A 16,893-nucleotide genomic window follows, 5' to 3' on the forward strand; every position below is an offset into this window, starting at 1 on the left:
AAAGTTTGCACACAGTTTATGAGTTCTGGTTCAGTCTGTAATAGTGAAGAACTTGTCAGTATCTCAGTAATTTGGTCTAAGACCCCAAGGCTGAGACAGTGAGCAAAACTAAACACCATCTATCAATCTTAGTCAAATAGTTGTACTGAAGGACAAAAGAATGACCATATCCACGGTGAGTCAAGAAGGAGAAAACGAGAGGACTTCATTTATTCTCAAAAGCTCAGTTTTAGGTATACAGACACAGAAAGCTTGCACAGCACTGAGAAACCACATTCATACAAAAAAAAATTTCTTTTCTCTCTGTGAAACTTGGCTGCCTACAGACTCTTTGGAGAGAAACTACTGCAGATCTGAGAACACAGCAGAGTGAAAACAGCGTGAAACAGCAGTGGTGATAGGCTGTTTCATATCACAGAATCACAGACATTTACTTATATATTGACACCCAATCATATTTACTACAAGCTACATAATAAGAATAAGCAACTTCTATATTCCTTACTTAACTGGTGCTGACTCCTATGTTTCGGTTACTCATCCTCCTTGAGTAGTAAGGAGTTAAACTAGAGTCAAAAAGTAGTGCTGGCTTATGAGCAAGTGCTTAATAGCACATGCTGCAGCTTGTCCAGAATGCAGGCATTACGGCCAACATAGTAAAATCTCAGTGCCATCAGCTACTGACTACTGACATCAATGACACTACAGCATTTCTCGCATCGCCAGGTTCCAATAATCACCAGCTGATTATCCCAAACCCAACTGTATTCACATTAGGACTTACAGGGCTACTTCAGAGAGCTGTTGCTTAGTTAAGTTGAGTGGGTGATTGAAGGCGGTGATCCCATAAGCACTAGGGTTTTTGCCCTGCTGCAGGTTGGCCCGAAGAATGGCATTGTTGATCACATTCAGGAAGGAGGCAATGGCATGCCAACCCTTGTTGTTGAACCACACCTGCAAGAGACCACATCAGTGTCAGAAAGGCATCAGGTATACCAGTTTTCCCTCTTGAAGCTCTATCTTTTAATTTCTATCTTACAATTTCTTTCTATCTATTTCCAGGTACTTTGTTCAGGGACTGCACATATAGTTTGACCAATAACCATCAGAGGCTTCTGGAAGGAAAAGTATGCCCCTCGAAACAAAAACACTGATTCTGCACAGAACTCCTTTCGGACTTCTGACTTTTGGACTATTGACTTCAAAGTAGAAACAGATTTCAGGGAAACCAAGAATAATAAAATCTGTATTTTCTCCACTAGCAAATAACTGAAATGTAGAGAGCTCTAGCCTGCACAATTGCCTATGGCAAATTGCTGGGGCTTGGCTACTTAAAAATAACCCAAGGTTATCAGAGCTTAAAACAGAAGGCAGAGCAGTGAGGGTGGCTGATTTACCTTCACATTGTTCTTTGTGTCCAGTCCTTTCATGAAACTTGCCAAGTTGTTGAGAAACCGATCGCCAGAACTCCCCTGTAAAACAGTAAAAAGACAGTTACTTCTTCTTTAATAGTACCTTCCCTGTTGTCCTGGACTCTGGGAATCAGACTAGGTTTTTCACAGCTCTAACAGTATTCTTTCAAATCTGCAGCCAGAATCTTCAAAGACAGAGGTGGTAAGAAGGCTAAGAAAGCACAGCTTTCTTCTTCCCCTATACCCTTCTGCAATCCCAGTAGCAGAGGTCAGCCTTAGGCCTGTTCTTTTTTTTTTTGTTGTTGTTGTTTTCTCTTCTGCCCCAGGGACAAATATTAACCAGGACTGCAGGTAACCTCCAGAGACAATGGAGCTTCGAGGCAGTCTCAGAAGAAAGCAGTGGCCCAGATTATTTTCTGAGGTAGGACAGACTCAGCATAGAAGCACTGAAATGAGGTTTTAAAAGAGCTAGCAACAACTTATTAATTCCCTTAAGACAGCCCTCCCTGTCCTGCCAAAAAACACTTGGAGGTGGCCATTATTTCCACTGTTACTTCTATGGGCTGTGTCAGGGAGAACCTGTTCTTTAAAAGGAAAGGTTGTGCAAGTGTCAGACAAGTGTGGTCCTGAGCCTTTTGCTGCTCTCAAACACTCAGACTGGAAAACCTCACCTCAGAGCTGATGGGCAGAAGCCACTGGAATTCTAACTAACATACACACTCTTCTCCTCTTACAGTTTTCAAGTCATCTCCCAAATAACAGAATTTTGTCATGAGTGCAATCTGGATTTATGGAAACAGCTACTCACCTGTGCTAGCTCTAAGATCTTCTTCACCTGTTTAATGGCATCAGTGACTTCATTGCTTGGAGGAAGCACATGGGAACTTCTGGCTCCCAAGGAAAAGCCTCCATACCTAGGAGCACAGATAGAGTTGAAGCACAGACCAAACTACACATTCAGCTCCGGAAAAGACCACTTCTCCCTCTCTTGTTGTCTCCTTTTTTTGCACCATAACTGAGGCAAATGTCTCCAGTCTTACAAAAAGAGCGAAGTATAATCTTTCCACACAGCTGTTGAGCCCTGCTGTCTCCTGCTCCTTATTTCTGAGGTTAAATACTCAGCTTATGACTACAGTGCTCTGTTTGCAATGACACAGACAGTCTTTATTGAATGCAGCTGTCGTGCTGCCTGTGCAGGCAAAGCAGGGCATCTTCCTGCTTCCCTTGGTTGGAAAAACAGTACCTCCTATGGGACAATATTGCTATTGCAAATCTTTTCAAGCCGGTACTGCTCTCCACATAAGGCAGCAGGCTTTTCAGCAATGTTCCTTGGGGTTGTTCCAGCTTATCCTTAACAGTGCCCCCCAGACATTGAACAATTGAGAGCCACATATAATGAACTATGAAGCAGAGCGAATCTGTCTTGAGCACACTGCTTAGTGGCTAGTGGACATATACAAGTTAGAGAAAAAGCAGTAACTCACCTGAACTCATTCACCCAGATCTTGTTCTTTAAACTGCCAGGAGAGAAAAGAAAGCAGACGTTATGTATGGAAAAAGAGACAACTGCTACTAGTGCTTCAGGCACAGCCAGGGAAAAGAGTGCAGTACACCCTCACATCTGGCACATACATTTACCACTCTACGTCCCACCTGGGTAGGACTCTGCGTCTCTGGGTATGCACCCAAACTTATCTATCACTCTGCCAGCAAGGCTCAGGACATGCCATCTCTGTTCCCCAGAGCTGCCATGTCATCACTATAAAGCAAGAACACTTGAACTACGTGTGGATTACGATAGTTTCAGCTGAGTAAGTCTGGCCAACTGCTGGAAAGTATGCACTGCTCAGGACTATTTGTCTGAGTTATGCAGAATCCTATTGACAGCAAGCTCTATTTGTTGCAGATGTAGGAGACACGATGTGTTTATCAGTTACCTTTTCCCAATGATCTGTGCGTAGGTCTTCACTAGATAGTCTGATATATTGCGACCTGTGAGATTCTGGAGGATGTCAGCAGTGTCTTGTTCTCGCTGGCATCACCAGGGAAAGAGAGATAAATGCCCATTAGAAAATAAAGCAACAAAATCAGATAGACTGTGCTCAGTGCTGCCCACAGTAACCAGACCCAGCCACTCCGCTCTCCAGAACCACCTCTCACTTCAGGACCACTAAGATCCATCCTACCTGTGGGGGTGGCAGCCCGCCTGCACCAGGGGGACACACAGGTAGCATCTTCTTGATCTTCTCATTGCTGCACTCGCAAGATGGAGAAGGGTTCTCCATGCTCCAGTTGCCACTCAAGATTTCCAGGACTGAGTCTGGGACTGAAGCAATGGTCCATTCCTTCTGTCCCACAGTGCAAGGAGTGTCTCTGTGGTAGGACAAAAGCAAGGCAAATGCACTTTTAAAAACAACAGTGGTGGCTTTTGCTTAATAATAATTGAAGTAACAGATGCCACTGTACTCAGGACAAGAAGCAGGCTGCAGTTCAAACAATGCTTGACTTCACTGAAACAAACAGCTCAGAACAATAGACCAGGTTCTAACAAATCCTAGTGTTAAAGTGATTGAGTCTGCTCATACTGAGCTGTACTGGATACTCTCCCCGGTCTTACAGCAAACAGAGTGCTTTACTTCAGTCCCAGCACACATTGCATTTAGAGCTGAGAGAAGATCACAGCAAACAGCTGCTTCTTGGACGGCTTCTCTGCCCTAGGGACATCAAAACATAGCTGTCTCTCAAGGCAGCCTCAGAGGGCAGATGAGTTGCAGCTTTCTCCTAGAACCCACAGCCAAATAATTCAGCTCCTATGTCTGACAAATTACTTCTCCATAACTGGTCAACGTTTAGGGCAAAGGGTTCCAACGTCCTTCTCCACTGACCTAAGATGATGAGCACTGGTTCTTCCAGCCTAAGCACAGACTATCCCAGGCTGTATATTCTATCTGCACAAGCAACCCAGATCTTCAGTTATTTGCCCAAGGCCATGCAGCAAGACAGTGTCAGAGCTTGGAAGTCATGCAAATGCTGCTGGCTCTCCATGCTGTCTGCTGGCATTTGTGGGGGTGTTAACCAGGGTTTGTAGTGCACTCAGAAATAGGACTGTGTGAATAGCTAGTCAAAAGCATACAGCAACACTATTAGGTCCTATTCTTAATTCAGAACCAAACAGTAATGTGAGGGAGAGACTATCATCTTTGCTCCTTCTCTGTCAGTGAGGACTTGCACTCAGATCTCACTTTCTTGCCCTGTGCCAGCAACTTTCCTGAAGGTTCCAAATAGAAAAAAAGGGGAATGCAAATATAGGTCTTTTGGTTTAAATCTTGCCCTGGCTATGCTTAAGTATCAAACCCTGAAGCTGGCTTAATCCACTGAATGACCAGAAGCCAAGGCTTGGCTTCTCCTGGGAGCACTGACTTCTACTTACGGGATGGAGTGTCCTTGCATACAGCGTGTTCCAAAGCCAGGTTTATTGAGAAGGGCATCCAAAAGCTTCTGAGTGCCTGCATCTTCTGGAGCATCATTACTATGGATACAGCAGAGAAATATCACCAGGTCAGTAGGATAACAGGCATGCAACAAAAACAGCAGCAGAGCAAAGCTGAGAACACAGTGAAAAGCCACAAGAAAAGAACATAGGTAGAAATCAAAGCATACAGGACACTTGGTCTATGAGCACTTGTCTTTGTTTTTTGTGTGTGCACAGTATCACTAGACTCATAATACCATGAAGAAATTGAAATGGCCTTGCTAGTAGTTAGGACAGGTATTAAAAGGTTTAAGAAAAAAATACTATGATACCTTTAAAATGTACTCCTGCGCTAATCACAGAAAGCAAGTTTAAACAATCAGATAAGGAATTCAGTACTCAGTAATTCAATTCAGCAGAGGAGAAAAGAATTTTAGGATTTAGCATCAATTCTGAGCCACAAGGAACATACCTAATAAAAGTATACTGCTCATCGTACATCCAGGGCTGTAATTCCAGGCTGGGATACTTTCCAAAGGGAGGAACAATCAGACTGAACATGAGAGCAATACACACAAAGACAGCTGGCAGCACAATCTGAAATTACAATCAGAGAGTGAGCCTATTTTATTAAGGTGAACATTCTAGAGGCATCATTAGCTTCAAGCGATTCAATTGCTCAAGACTTTTCCAACTTCCAAATAAAATCTTTGATCTTTGGACTAGAGGGAATGCCCCCAAGTTGAGTCAGGGGAGGTTCAGGATGTCACAAAACGTTTAATCTCTGAATGAGCAGTCAGGCACTGGAATGAGCTGCCCAGGTTGGTGGTAAAGTCACTGTCCTTGGAGGTGTTTCAGAAACATTTAGATGTTGTAATAAGGGACATCGGTTAGTGGGGAAATATTAGTGATGGGTGGATGGTTGGACTGGATGATCTTTGAGGTCTTTTCCAACCTTGGTGATTCTGTGACTTACCAAGGGCATCTCTAATCACCAAGGCAAGGTTTATCCTCAGCCCTGAACAACTCAGCCTCCACATGCTAGAGACTTTGGATCTAAACCTCACCCGCATCTTTCCCGTGCAAGAATAGCAGGCAACCATTTGGTTGTAAGATTTTCACTTGCACAAGCCCCTTTTTGTTCAGATATGTCAGTGCAGACCAGTTTTGGTGATGGGATCTTCTCAGGTTTTCTTTCTGCTTTAAACCCTTAACAAAGCATGTGGTCCAGAGCTGTCCCCTTTGAGGGAACCTTGCACATGTTGGATGATTTTACCTGAGCAAAGAAGCCCTTCCGGCTTCTCTTGGCAATAAGCAGTCTCTTCCACAACAAAGCCATGAACTGTTGCTGGGAGAGCTTCCAGCCCTTCATCTGGTAGGAACCTTTCCCATCCATGCCACTGAGAAGGTCAGTCTCTCTGGATTCTGCTAGCAAGAAGCAAGAAAGAACTCTTAATTGCAAGCCCACAAAGATATTCCCTCAGAACTTCTGTACTGAATTAACAAAGTGAAGGCTGGACCAACAACTCTCATTTATCAAAAAAGAGAGCAACAAGCAGAGAAAGCAACAGAAATTCACAGAACAGCATTTACATCTTTGTCTTTCTGAGTCTTAACAGGAGGATGGAACAGGCACTGCTGGATACTGCATTGCCCATGATTTCTGAAGTCAAATAAAACACTACTCCTTTGTCACTCTCAGCCTTGTAATCTGCACTATTTGTAATGTGAAAGAGTGTTCACAAGAAGAAAATAGGCTCGAGAACCAGCAATACCTGGATCAATGTCTGAATCATTAGGGTCAAATGCATCATCTTCTGTAAATGGACGAAGGCAGCTCTGTCTGTCTCCAAAGGCACGCCTGTTCCTTCTGGCAGGCAATGTCCCATCTGAAAATAAAGCAGTAATGGTTAGCTGAACTGCATCCATTTATCTCCAATTAGTACCAGAAAAAGCAAAGCAATATCATTTTCATTTTACATGACCTTCCATCTGTGGACTGAGAAGCTGAGTTGGAGTGGTTCCACTCAGGAAAAGCTAAAACCATGACTGCTACTCTGCGAGGTCATATGCTTTATGCATCAACTTTCACATTCTGTCCTAGAAGTTTCTTCCAGTGCTGTGGACACTTATTTATTTACTTTTATTTAGCCACGGAAACTCGAGGCTGCTCTCACTCAAGAAAAATACTTGCTTAATATGCATGTGTCGCCAATTACAGTTTACTAGCATTAGTATTTCAGGAAATGCTCAAGAGCACTGAGCTACCCTCAGAAAAAAAGTCAGACAGCACTGTGATTTGGCCCTGTCAGTAATTTTTCCTACTCTTCAGAGTAGATGGTGTCACTCAAATTCACAATACCTCAAACACTAGAACCTCTCCATGTGAGTAGGCAGAAAGCAACAGTACACAAACGCACTTAAAACATACTAAGAACAGCTGTTTTAGGTCATTAGAAAAAAATCTCACTGCAGAGGAGTTCCAGTTCAGCCACAAATAAGGGTTGTCACACCAAAGCATGTGTCACTGTAAAGCTGGACACACCTCTATGTAAAGGTCACTCACCTGTTCAAATCTAGTTACCGAGGCCAGGAACACTCCTCATTTGATACACCCATTAGATTCTTTCCTGCCCAGGAAGCTAAAGCCTCCACTATGACCTTACTGCTGTGATTTCTGGACTTTGTCAGCCATGTGCTTAAACAAGTGACAGTATCTCCCCCTTAAATCTCCTTCAACTCCATAGGAAACAACACTCACCTGAGGTTTCTGCATCCACACCACTATCATCAGCCACTTTGAGGAAGATCTGAAAGACCATGGTAAGTGTCAGTTAAAATTAGAAGGGAAGCAATACTGTGATGACTCCTTCAGGAAATGCCATGAGAGAGCCCAAGATTGATGTGTGCAGCATGAGAACAGATACAGGGTTTATTCCCTTGGTTATGGGAGCATGAACTTCCTCTCTGGCTTTCAGAAGCATAGCCTGAAACCACAGAGAGCTGTTTCTCCTTTCCAAAATCAGTTCTCAGTATATCTTTAATACAAGCTATTTCCTATGTCTGAAAGAGATTTCAGTGCTAAATTTGTCAGTTAAAACAGTCACAAGTAACAGTCCTACACATTCCTCTGACAAGGGCCTACAGCTATTGAGTTTCTTTAAAGAACAATCTCAAGTATCAAAAATGCATGCTTTCAGCTAAGTGCAGTATAAAGCACCCCTAAAAATACCTCAAAAGTGTTTACACAGTCATTACAAACCAATCTGGGGCTAACCTTCACATAACATCTCAGCGGCGTGCAATTGAGTACAAAGGACTTATGCTTGCCTGTATTACATTTCCATTTTTAATGCACACGCCTTAATGGTACAGAAGAGAATCCATTTTGGAGAGGAGCACAGAGCTGCCTGCTCCACAACAAACAGGCAGATACTTACAGGAAGACAGCCTTCTTTTGCCATGATTCATTTTCCCTAGTTCAAGTGGAAAAAAGAAGCCTAAGCTCACTCACCTCCTCCAAAGTGGTCTCAGAAATGCCATAGCTGGAAATCCCAAGATCAGAAAGACGGTCATCAATTTCATGGAACAGCTCAACAAAAGCTCCCTCTTTAGCAGCTTTGTATGGCAAGACATAGGTTAACTCATGACCAATGTCCTCAACCAGTCTTGCCTCCGGGACGTGTTTTGTAATCAGATTTGAAATTGCAGAGACATCTAGAAGAAACAAAGGAAAAGGTAATGTTCATATTTTTACTCTGTTCATCACTTGGAAAAAGAGCTCGGTCTGAAAAACCCCGTCAGAAGGAAAGGAGGCAAAATGGGACAACTTTGGAAAGCAGCTCATTTCTATGTAAAATATGGGTTCTTCTTACATTCAGCAAAGGCTTGGACCCAAGCCTGGCTATTGCTTTTATTTGAAGAATTTGAGAGATCTTTTACATGCTACTGGCAGCCCTACAAGTCATACTGATGGTAGGTGTAGTAACTATACCATCTTCAATAGTCAAAATGAACTCAAAGTGGCTTATTAGACAAAAATGTTACAATATTTATGGATTTAAAATTACTGTGTCTGTGATCTTGATAAGTAAGCCTCTGCATTGCTACAGTAATTGGACAAAATTAAGGCTATTGTTAAAGGTCAAAGAAAGAACAATGTTATCACAGGGACTGAATACCATACTCTTTTTCCAAGCCTCACCTATCGTCAGGGTGTCACTTTCATGGTCACTGCCAAGGCCTGCATCAGAGCTGCTCTGGGAGACGCTGTCATCCTGGTCACAAAAGAGGAGATAACCAGTAAGAAATGTTAGTTTAGTTAGAAAATAGGCATGTCTGGATGCTATGATCTTTGTAACTCTAAGCAAATGTTGCAGCATGCCAGATACTCTACAGAAGAGTCTGAAAGTAAACTCCTTTACACAGCACTAAAATACATACAAGAAGTGCCAGCAGTAGGCATAAGTGTTAGAGAAGTGCACATTTCATCTATCCTGTCTCTCTCAAACAGCTTTGGAAACAATGGCTTTGAAAGAAACTATAATGGAGGCATGCATTCCACACAACTGTTTAAGTAGATGTGGTCTGCCATAGTACCTATGAAAGAAAGCAAACCTTCTTTTAAAGAGATTTCTCTTCAGTACATTCTGGTATGTAAAATCTTAACTGCTGCTTCCTATAAGTCTAAAATTTCACACATGAAAGACCAATATAACCAGGAAGAGTTTGCTGTACCTTCTTCAGATAGGACACTGTGCTGCTGCTGTTTCGACAGGAGCTCAGAGAGGAATCCACATCTTTCTTGACAAGGGTCAAGTAATAGCCTGTTCCCAGTTGGTTCTTCAGGAAAAGAGAAGAACCAACGCAGCAGAGCTTGCCATGAGAAATGATAGCAATTCTATCCCCCAGAATGTCTGCCTCATCCATGTGGTGTGTGGAAAGAATGATAGTGCGGCCTGGAAGAAAGCAAAGGAAGACACTACTGTCAAGTCAACTACACTTGTGTTTCCAAGCCAAGAAAGGCCATTACCATCTGGGTTTTGTCATGAAGGTGAATGGGAGGTTTGTTTCCAAGTTGTAGTTTGTTTGAACAAGGTTAGTCATATGGAAAAGAGTCACAACTGCTGTCACAAGTATATTTTCCCCACTATTTGCACATCATTGCCACACTCAGCTGAAGTAGGTTAACTCCGTATCAGCAATCATGGCTACAGTAAAACAGGACAGTGCTGCACATAAGGCATGGATTTGTCTTTAAGTACCCTGACAATCCAGTGAGGAGTTTTGTTCAGTGAGCTCTGACCTGAACTGGATGAAAAATGAGGACAGGTGAGAGCAGAATGTGCTTATCCCACAAACTCTTTGTTCCTTTCTCAGTGCAGGCAACAATGGATTTGCAAAGACAAACTGCTACTTTGGGAACAGTTGTGAATCAGAGATTCATTTTCTTTTGCTTTTCACAATACTGTTTCACTAGGAGTACAAAAAAACCCCACACACCTTGTCTATACTTCAGAAGCAGCTCCCATATCCCTCTCCGAGAATAAGGATCCACTCCAGCTGTGGGCTCATCCAGAATGACAACTTTGGAGCCACCAACAAAGGCTAAGGCAACTGAGAGCTTCCTCTGCATGCCACCTGAAAAACGCAACAAGAAAGAGGGGTTCAGGCTGATGCAAAGAACAGAAGTGAGAGCAACACAGTGGAAATTGAGCTCTGCAGGAAAAAGCAAAATAAAGCACTGAGAAGACTGAGTGCTGATTCTGTTTTATGCCTTCAGAGTTTCATCACCTGCAGGACAAAGATTAATTCATCAGGATAGTTTTTCCCAGTGGAGCACAATTTCTCTACAGGAAACCACATTACAACCCCTTTATAAATGAATCATACGTATCTTAACATCGGCAGTACCACATTCCTCGCTCAGAGGAAATTTTGAGGATCTGGAGCGTGTCTCTAGAAGCTTGAGCTGAATGAATAGGTGCCCAAGAGATTCCCCTCCAGTGGGAGTGTGTCAGAGGCAGCAGTGACATTATACTTCATATTATACTCTTCAGTATGAATCCAACCTGTGACAATCTGCTCTCCCTTACTAAACCCAAATATGTTGATAGTTGAGTCAGAGACAAAACCGTTCCAGTCCTCAGATACCTGGGACAGATTGATACACAAATCCTGGTATTCCTAACAAAGGGAAAGGACATCAACTGAAAAAAAAAGCCAACGTAAGAAGTGCATGGTGTTCAGAAGGCAGGTAGCAACAGAATGAGGGGAAATTGCTTTAAACAGCAAGAGGGTACATTTAGACTAGATATTAGGAAGAGATTCTTTGCTGTAAGGGTGGCGGGACTCTGGAACAGGTTGCCCAGAGAGGCTGTGGATTCCCCCTTCCTGGAAGCATTCAAGCCTAGGCTGGATGGGGCTTTCAGCTACCAGGTCTACCAGGAAGTGTCCCTGCCTTTAGCAGAGGGGTTGGAATTAGATGATCTTCAAGGTTCCTCTCAACCCAAATCATTCTAGGATTCTACGAAATAGGGGTCGAATTACTTGAAGTTTAGGGTTTGAGCCACCTTCACCTAAGCCTGTAAAACCCAAATATTCTAGTTAGCATTTGGAGAACATATACAATGGGTAGCTATATTACAGGTACATAAATTCAGATTCCATGGTATGAGGGAATGCCCCCTGTAAAGATTGAAACAAATACAGAATACTCAGAAAAAGTGATTGTTTTTTTTACAGTATTAGATAGCATAAATATGATAAGGATTGTTAAGTTTACTAACATGTATGATGATTAGATATTTAATAAATAGCTGATTTTTTCAAATGCCTAATTGTGCAGTAGCCTGTATATCTGATTGGAGGATCCAAACAAGACCAGTGATGCAGCCTCTATCAGGCCCTCCCTGATAGAGCCTTTCTGAAGCTGAAGGAGCTGCTGACAAATGTAAAAGCTGATGAACCTACCAGAGAGTTTGCTTGTCCTGGCTTTCAATTTGTGAGGCAAACCAACGTCCATTGCCATTTGCTCCATTTCCTCTTTTACCTTCTTTTCTGGCAATCCTTTGAGCCGAGCATAGAACCAGATGTGCTCTTCCACAGTCAGCCTAGGGAACAAGAGCAAATTCAGGGCACAGATGTGAGCTGGAATTCATCCTTGCATTAGCACTACACAAAGCATATTTGTTTGCTTAGGTAAACATCTTTTAAGACTGAGTTTGTTCAAAGCAGCTACAGATTGGGTACGTTCAAGTCTCGGCTTGATTTCAGAATGCTGCTATTCAGCACTAGTGCAAATAATACTCCTTTTAAAAGGCTCAAAAAAGTAACCATAACACCCCAGTTCAGCAGGCAGTGTTAAACCAAGTTAACTTTAGTGTAGTGGATTTCTTTGAAGAGAGGAGAAAGATGACATTGAATGCTCATGTTAATAATTCATAGGCACATATGAACCCACTAACGATTAGAACACTCTTATTCCAATCTCACACCATCCTGTTGTCTGTCACCATTCACACAGCTAAAGATACAGCTGTCTTAGCTCAAATAACACTAGTGTTTCCTAAGGAACCCAAACTTTCAGTAGCAGCAGCCCTGCATCACATGGATGCTACTCACAAGTCAAACAGCACGTTGTGTTGTGGACAGACACCCAAGTTTTGCCTGATGGTGCTGAGCTCCGAGCGGATATCTTTACCCAGGATGAAGGCAGTACCAGAAGTAGGGGGAAATAAGCCAGTCAAGATGGACCTGAGAAACAAAAACAGATTCCAGCACTAAGAAGTGGCTGCTGTACTTGATACAACGGATGAGTGAAGAATGAGAGAAAGCCTTTGGGAGCTCCCCCATCAGGGAAGTAGTCCAAGAGATACATATTACTAATGGATGAAAAATTGGCTCCAGTGGTTTTAATGCAGTGATCAAAGCACACCCCATGGTGGTGCTTGAAGGAAATATCTTTTTTTCCTCTAAAAGCTTCCCATCCTTTCAAGCTCAACTCATTTCCTTTCACTGGTAAGTCAGAATCACAAATGAGATTACTAAAAAATGCTGCCAGCAAACGCATTCAGGCACAGCCTCAACCTGAATGACCTCCAGTTTCAATCCTCTGTATCTGTGCATCTTCTAAACAGTTGCACAATTGGAGAAAGTCAGCAAAGCTCCTCTGAAATCAGTGAAGCACCTTCAGTGGAGCTGCACTTCACTTGTACAGTAGTTACATCGTACTGACAGGAACAGTAATATTTAGAGGCAGTTCCACCAGATTAAGGTATTACATTAATCTTACATGGTAGTGGTTTTCCCTGCTCCATTATGTCCCAGAAATGATGTGATCTGCCCTTCGTAGAAATTCAGTGTGAGACCATCCACAGCAACCTTCTTGCCATCACGATAAACCTTCACCAGGTTCTGAATGGAGACACCAAGACTCAGATGCATAGGCTCTTCCTCCTTGCAAACTAAAAGGAAAACAGAGCAAAGTAGAAGGGGATATGATGGGTTTTAAAAACATCATTTAACTGTGTGGGAGTTCTAAGAAACATCACACTCCCCTAAGCCTGTGGAGATCCATGCAAATGGAAATGAGCAATGTGAGTAATTGACCACATTTCTTACTCAGTAACAGAAATATTCCACATAATATCCTTCTAGTTCTTTTCACTCTACAGATTGCACCAGGAGCACAGGAATCTCCAGTGTCACTGCAGTCAACAGAAACTAGAGGAATTCATAGATCCGAGGCTGGAGTACCTGCTTGGCTAAGTATCTTGGCTTTCTCTAAACATCTGATCCCAAACAGAGAACAAATGGATAACCAATTTCCACCTTAGCCAGGCTGGTACATCTGCCCTTAAACTCTCCTTCCAAAACAGGAGACCTGCAGCTTCCTTCAAATCCAGTACTTACCTTCTGAGGGCCCCTTCTGGTCAGGATGAAGGTGATGCCTGTCCTGGGATTCTTCACCAAACCAATAGGATTTTGTGAAAGGAAAGTACCAGGGTCTGGGAATTCCATACTGGCCTAAAGAGAGAAAAGCATTACAAGAACTAAGCTGCAGCTGGTCATTTTTTCATCCTGGTTTTCAAAGCAAGGGAAGCGTTCCACCTTCCACAAGCCTCTAGGCTAGGCAGGGCTAAGATGATCTTTACTGCCAGCCTTTAGAGTATACGCAATCTCTTTTCTGGAATTTTCATTTTAGGGTTAGAGGTTCTATTCTAGAACTAGTATGCGTGGTGCTAATATCATCAATGCTCACCCCTCTCCACCCTCCCACACCCAGCCAGCAGTGTCTGAAGTATTAGGAGTTCGTAGAAAAGAAGAGATGAAATGCACCAAACTTCTGGGGCTAGCTTAGCCATCAGCACAATAGGGCACAGCTTCTGTGGTGGGAAACAGGGGCAACAGTCACTGATAGAAGCTGCAACAACAGGTCTGTGCTAATGGTATGGGATTTTAATCCATGATCTTTCTGCAGCTCTGCTTAAAAAAGCATTTGTTTTGCATCTTGTCAAAGTAGTAGGACATGAAAGTGTGAAGTTATGCCTTTCCCACTGAAGCAAACCTCACCTGGGAAGACAGACTCAATGTACCAGGTCATGACCCCATAGAGGAACGTGTCAAACAACATCATCACAGCAGATGTGGTGATGCTAAAGCCATCTTCTTCTAGTGGGCTCTCAAAGAAGTTGTCCCACTGAACACCAACTCCCTGTTCTTCAAACAGTGCAAAGTACTCGCAACCAAAGCCAAAGGCTACAGGTGACAACAGGCTCTGCAAATGAGAGGCACGAACAAGACACATGTTTTTCACAGCTGCTCAATAACTGGGCACCTCATCTCTAGTGTAGGGCTCAAGGAGACGGTTGAGAGGCCCTAGAGGAAAGGTCAAAAGTCCGAAGATCATGACTAGATCTGCACAGAGGAACTGCAAAGCTGTTTTTGTTCTATTCAAGAAAGTAAAGCTTGAAACTTCTGGTGGACCGCTCTCTAGAAATTAGTTTGTTTTCCTACTCCTTCCATTATGCTTGGACTTTCACACAAGGCAACATACTACTAGGTCACCCTTCCCAAGCAGATAAGAAGCACTGCGGAAAAGGAAGTCAGATAACTCCTGCAATCTTGCATATCTAGTCCTATAACACCACAGCATACAGAGAGACCAAGGGAGCTTGAGGTAGCAGAATTACTTTCCTACTTAAAGCAACAAAATCCTCCCTGCCAGTTCTATCGTTTCTTCACCCAACTTTGGTAGACTCTTACAAGGTAAATCACCTTCCCATTGCTCCCTACCCACTACTTATTAGTGTCCAATTAAGAGTGATTCAGTGCAACAGTGGTAGAGGCCCAGTGCCCTGGACAGTCTCCTTAAGACTTACCGCAAAGATCTTGAGTGAGAAGCTGACATAGTCCTGCCAGGCAACACACAGCACATAGGGTAGGTACAGTGTGAAATACACAATGCCTCCACAGGCAGCTGCCAGGTTAGCCCTGGAGAACACGGTGCTGATAAGAAAGCACTGCAGGATGGTCACAATGCCAAAGATTGAGAGGAAAACGAACACCACACTAGGGTCACTGTAGGGTAGCAGATTCCCCATCTGGAACAGAACAACAGGTACATCAGGCATTGAAAGGGCTTTCTGATATGGCTCTAGTACAAGGAGGCCCATAGCACTACTTGCTAAGAGGACTCTGGACTTGCTGCAATTTGCGCAACAGTTGCTGACCAGCCAGCATCCACCACCTCTTCCCCAGTGTGCCAACAGAGGCCACTGTATACCAGTGCTCTGGATTCTGCTGTCAGAGATCAAACTAGGGAGCTCACCTTGAGGATCAGCACCAGCAAACCCGCACTCATGAGGAGAGGGATGAGGCTGCTAATGAACCAGCTTAGCCAAAGGATGCCATTGTCAAGGCCCATAATTCTCATCGTTTCCTTTAGCCGGGCTTCTTTCTCATACACAATGCCCTTTATTATCACAGCCACTGAGTAGATCCAGGCCAGAGTCATGAAGAGAGGCATAGAACGGCTCATGACACGCAGAAATCTGAGAACAAGAAGGAAAGGGGCCAGGAGAACAAAGTGAGAAACACTAGTGTGACTGTGGGTACCTCTCAAGGGCTAGCGAAGTATAGCAATTGATAAGGCTTCACTGCACAAAGCAGCCTAAGTGCACGCAGATTATGACACAGCATCAGTGTCTCACAACAGTGTGAGGCTGATGGGTCTACAGCACAACACTGGCCCCAAGCAGGAGCCAGTTGTAGTTCCAACTCCCTGGAGCCGGTGTAAAGAGCTGCTTTTCCTGGGGACTACTCTCAACTGTCTATAAATCACGACATATCCTAAATCCTCAGTGCACCATACCAAAGCCCAAATTCCAGAAGCCCACTGATTAGGGAAGATGAGATCTGCTCCCACACTAATAACACAGTAAATCATGCCTGAAGAGTGACTAAAGCCCATGCCTCCCAACCCAGAATGATCCTGTAAGCTTCTGAAGCAGCCTGTATACATACATGTCATCCACATAACATGGATAAGGCATCTGCTGCACATAAACTCCTGTTTTCTTTTCTGTGCCTGTTTGCACCCTGATGATGGCCTGCTCTACCACGTCCTGCAAGTAGGTAAAACCTCCCCACACATAGCGCATGTCCTCAAAGGGGTCAGCACGGGGACCAGGATCCCAGTACCTGCCAAGAGAAAAAGATGTTTCAGTTAGAAATCATCAAACCCTGTAAGAAATTCTTCACAAAGCAGCCTGTCATGTCTCACCCATCCTTAATCTTGTTGGTCCTTTCCACATTGTCAATGTCCATGCGTATTTTGTATTTCACGTGGTGAGGGAGCTCTGTGCTGTTAGGAGCTATTTCAGTGAAGACAACACCAGCCCAGAACCTCCTTTCATCCAGAAGCTCCAAAGACTTATTTATAAGTCGGACTTCTGTGGCCACAGGCTCCAGTTTGTCCAAGTTGACACACTAGAAAGGGACAGATTT

The 16,893-nt window shown here is 43.5% G+C and overlaps 1 protein-coding gene across 1 annotated transcript in view; it reads right to left on the minus strand.

Annotated features, from left to right (window-relative positions):
* ABCA1 (ATP binding cassette subfamily A member 1) overlaps nucleotides 1–16,893 on the minus strand; it is a gene marked incomplete at both ends in the record, with an annotated part of 73,528 nt that overhangs the window by 8,090 nt on the left and 48,545 nt on the right. The window contains 24 exons of the mRNA XM_079548114.1: nucleotides 785–954; nucleotides 1,398–1,472; nucleotides 2,221–2,326; nucleotides 2,897–2,929; nucleotides 3,350–3,444; nucleotides 3,599–3,785; nucleotides 4,843–4,941; nucleotides 5,357–5,481; nucleotides 6,161–6,309; nucleotides 6,660–6,773; nucleotides 7,646–7,694; nucleotides 8,399–8,601; nucleotides 9,089–9,161; nucleotides 9,622–9,842; nucleotides 10,387–10,524; nucleotides 11,857–11,996; nucleotides 12,508–12,639; nucleotides 13,178–13,349; nucleotides 13,798–13,911; nucleotides 14,458–14,662; nucleotides 15,267–15,488; nucleotides 15,716–15,938; nucleotides 16,411–16,587; nucleotides 16,670–16,875. Coding sequence (XP_079404240.1) covers nucleotides 785–954; nucleotides 1,398–1,472; nucleotides 2,221–2,326; nucleotides 2,897–2,929; nucleotides 3,350–3,444; nucleotides 3,599–3,785; nucleotides 4,843–4,941; nucleotides 5,357–5,481; nucleotides 6,161–6,309; nucleotides 6,660–6,773; nucleotides 7,646–7,694; nucleotides 8,399–8,601; nucleotides 9,089–9,161; nucleotides 9,622–9,842; nucleotides 10,387–10,524; nucleotides 11,857–11,996; nucleotides 12,508–12,639; nucleotides 13,178–13,349; nucleotides 13,798–13,911; nucleotides 14,458–14,662; nucleotides 15,267–15,488; nucleotides 15,716–15,938; nucleotides 16,411–16,587; nucleotides 16,670–16,875 — 3,428 coding nt within the window. The remainder of the gene's footprint in view (nucleotides 1–784; nucleotides 955–1,397; nucleotides 1,473–2,220; nucleotides 2,327–2,896; nucleotides 2,930–3,349; nucleotides 3,445–3,598; nucleotides 3,786–4,842; nucleotides 4,942–5,356; nucleotides 5,482–6,160; nucleotides 6,310–6,659; nucleotides 6,774–7,645; nucleotides 7,695–8,398; nucleotides 8,602–9,088; nucleotides 9,162–9,621; nucleotides 9,843–10,386; nucleotides 10,525–11,856; nucleotides 11,997–12,507; nucleotides 12,640–13,177; nucleotides 13,350–13,797; nucleotides 13,912–14,457; nucleotides 14,663–15,266; nucleotides 15,489–15,715; nucleotides 15,939–16,410; nucleotides 16,588–16,669; nucleotides 16,876–16,893) is intronic.

The sequence above is a fragment of the Tetrao urogallus genome, assembly GCF_951394365.1.
Source record: "Tetrao urogallus genome assembly, chromosome: Z".
Taxonomy (NCBI): Eukaryota; Metazoa; Chordata; class Aves; order Galliformes; family Phasianidae; genus Tetrao; species Tetrao urogallus.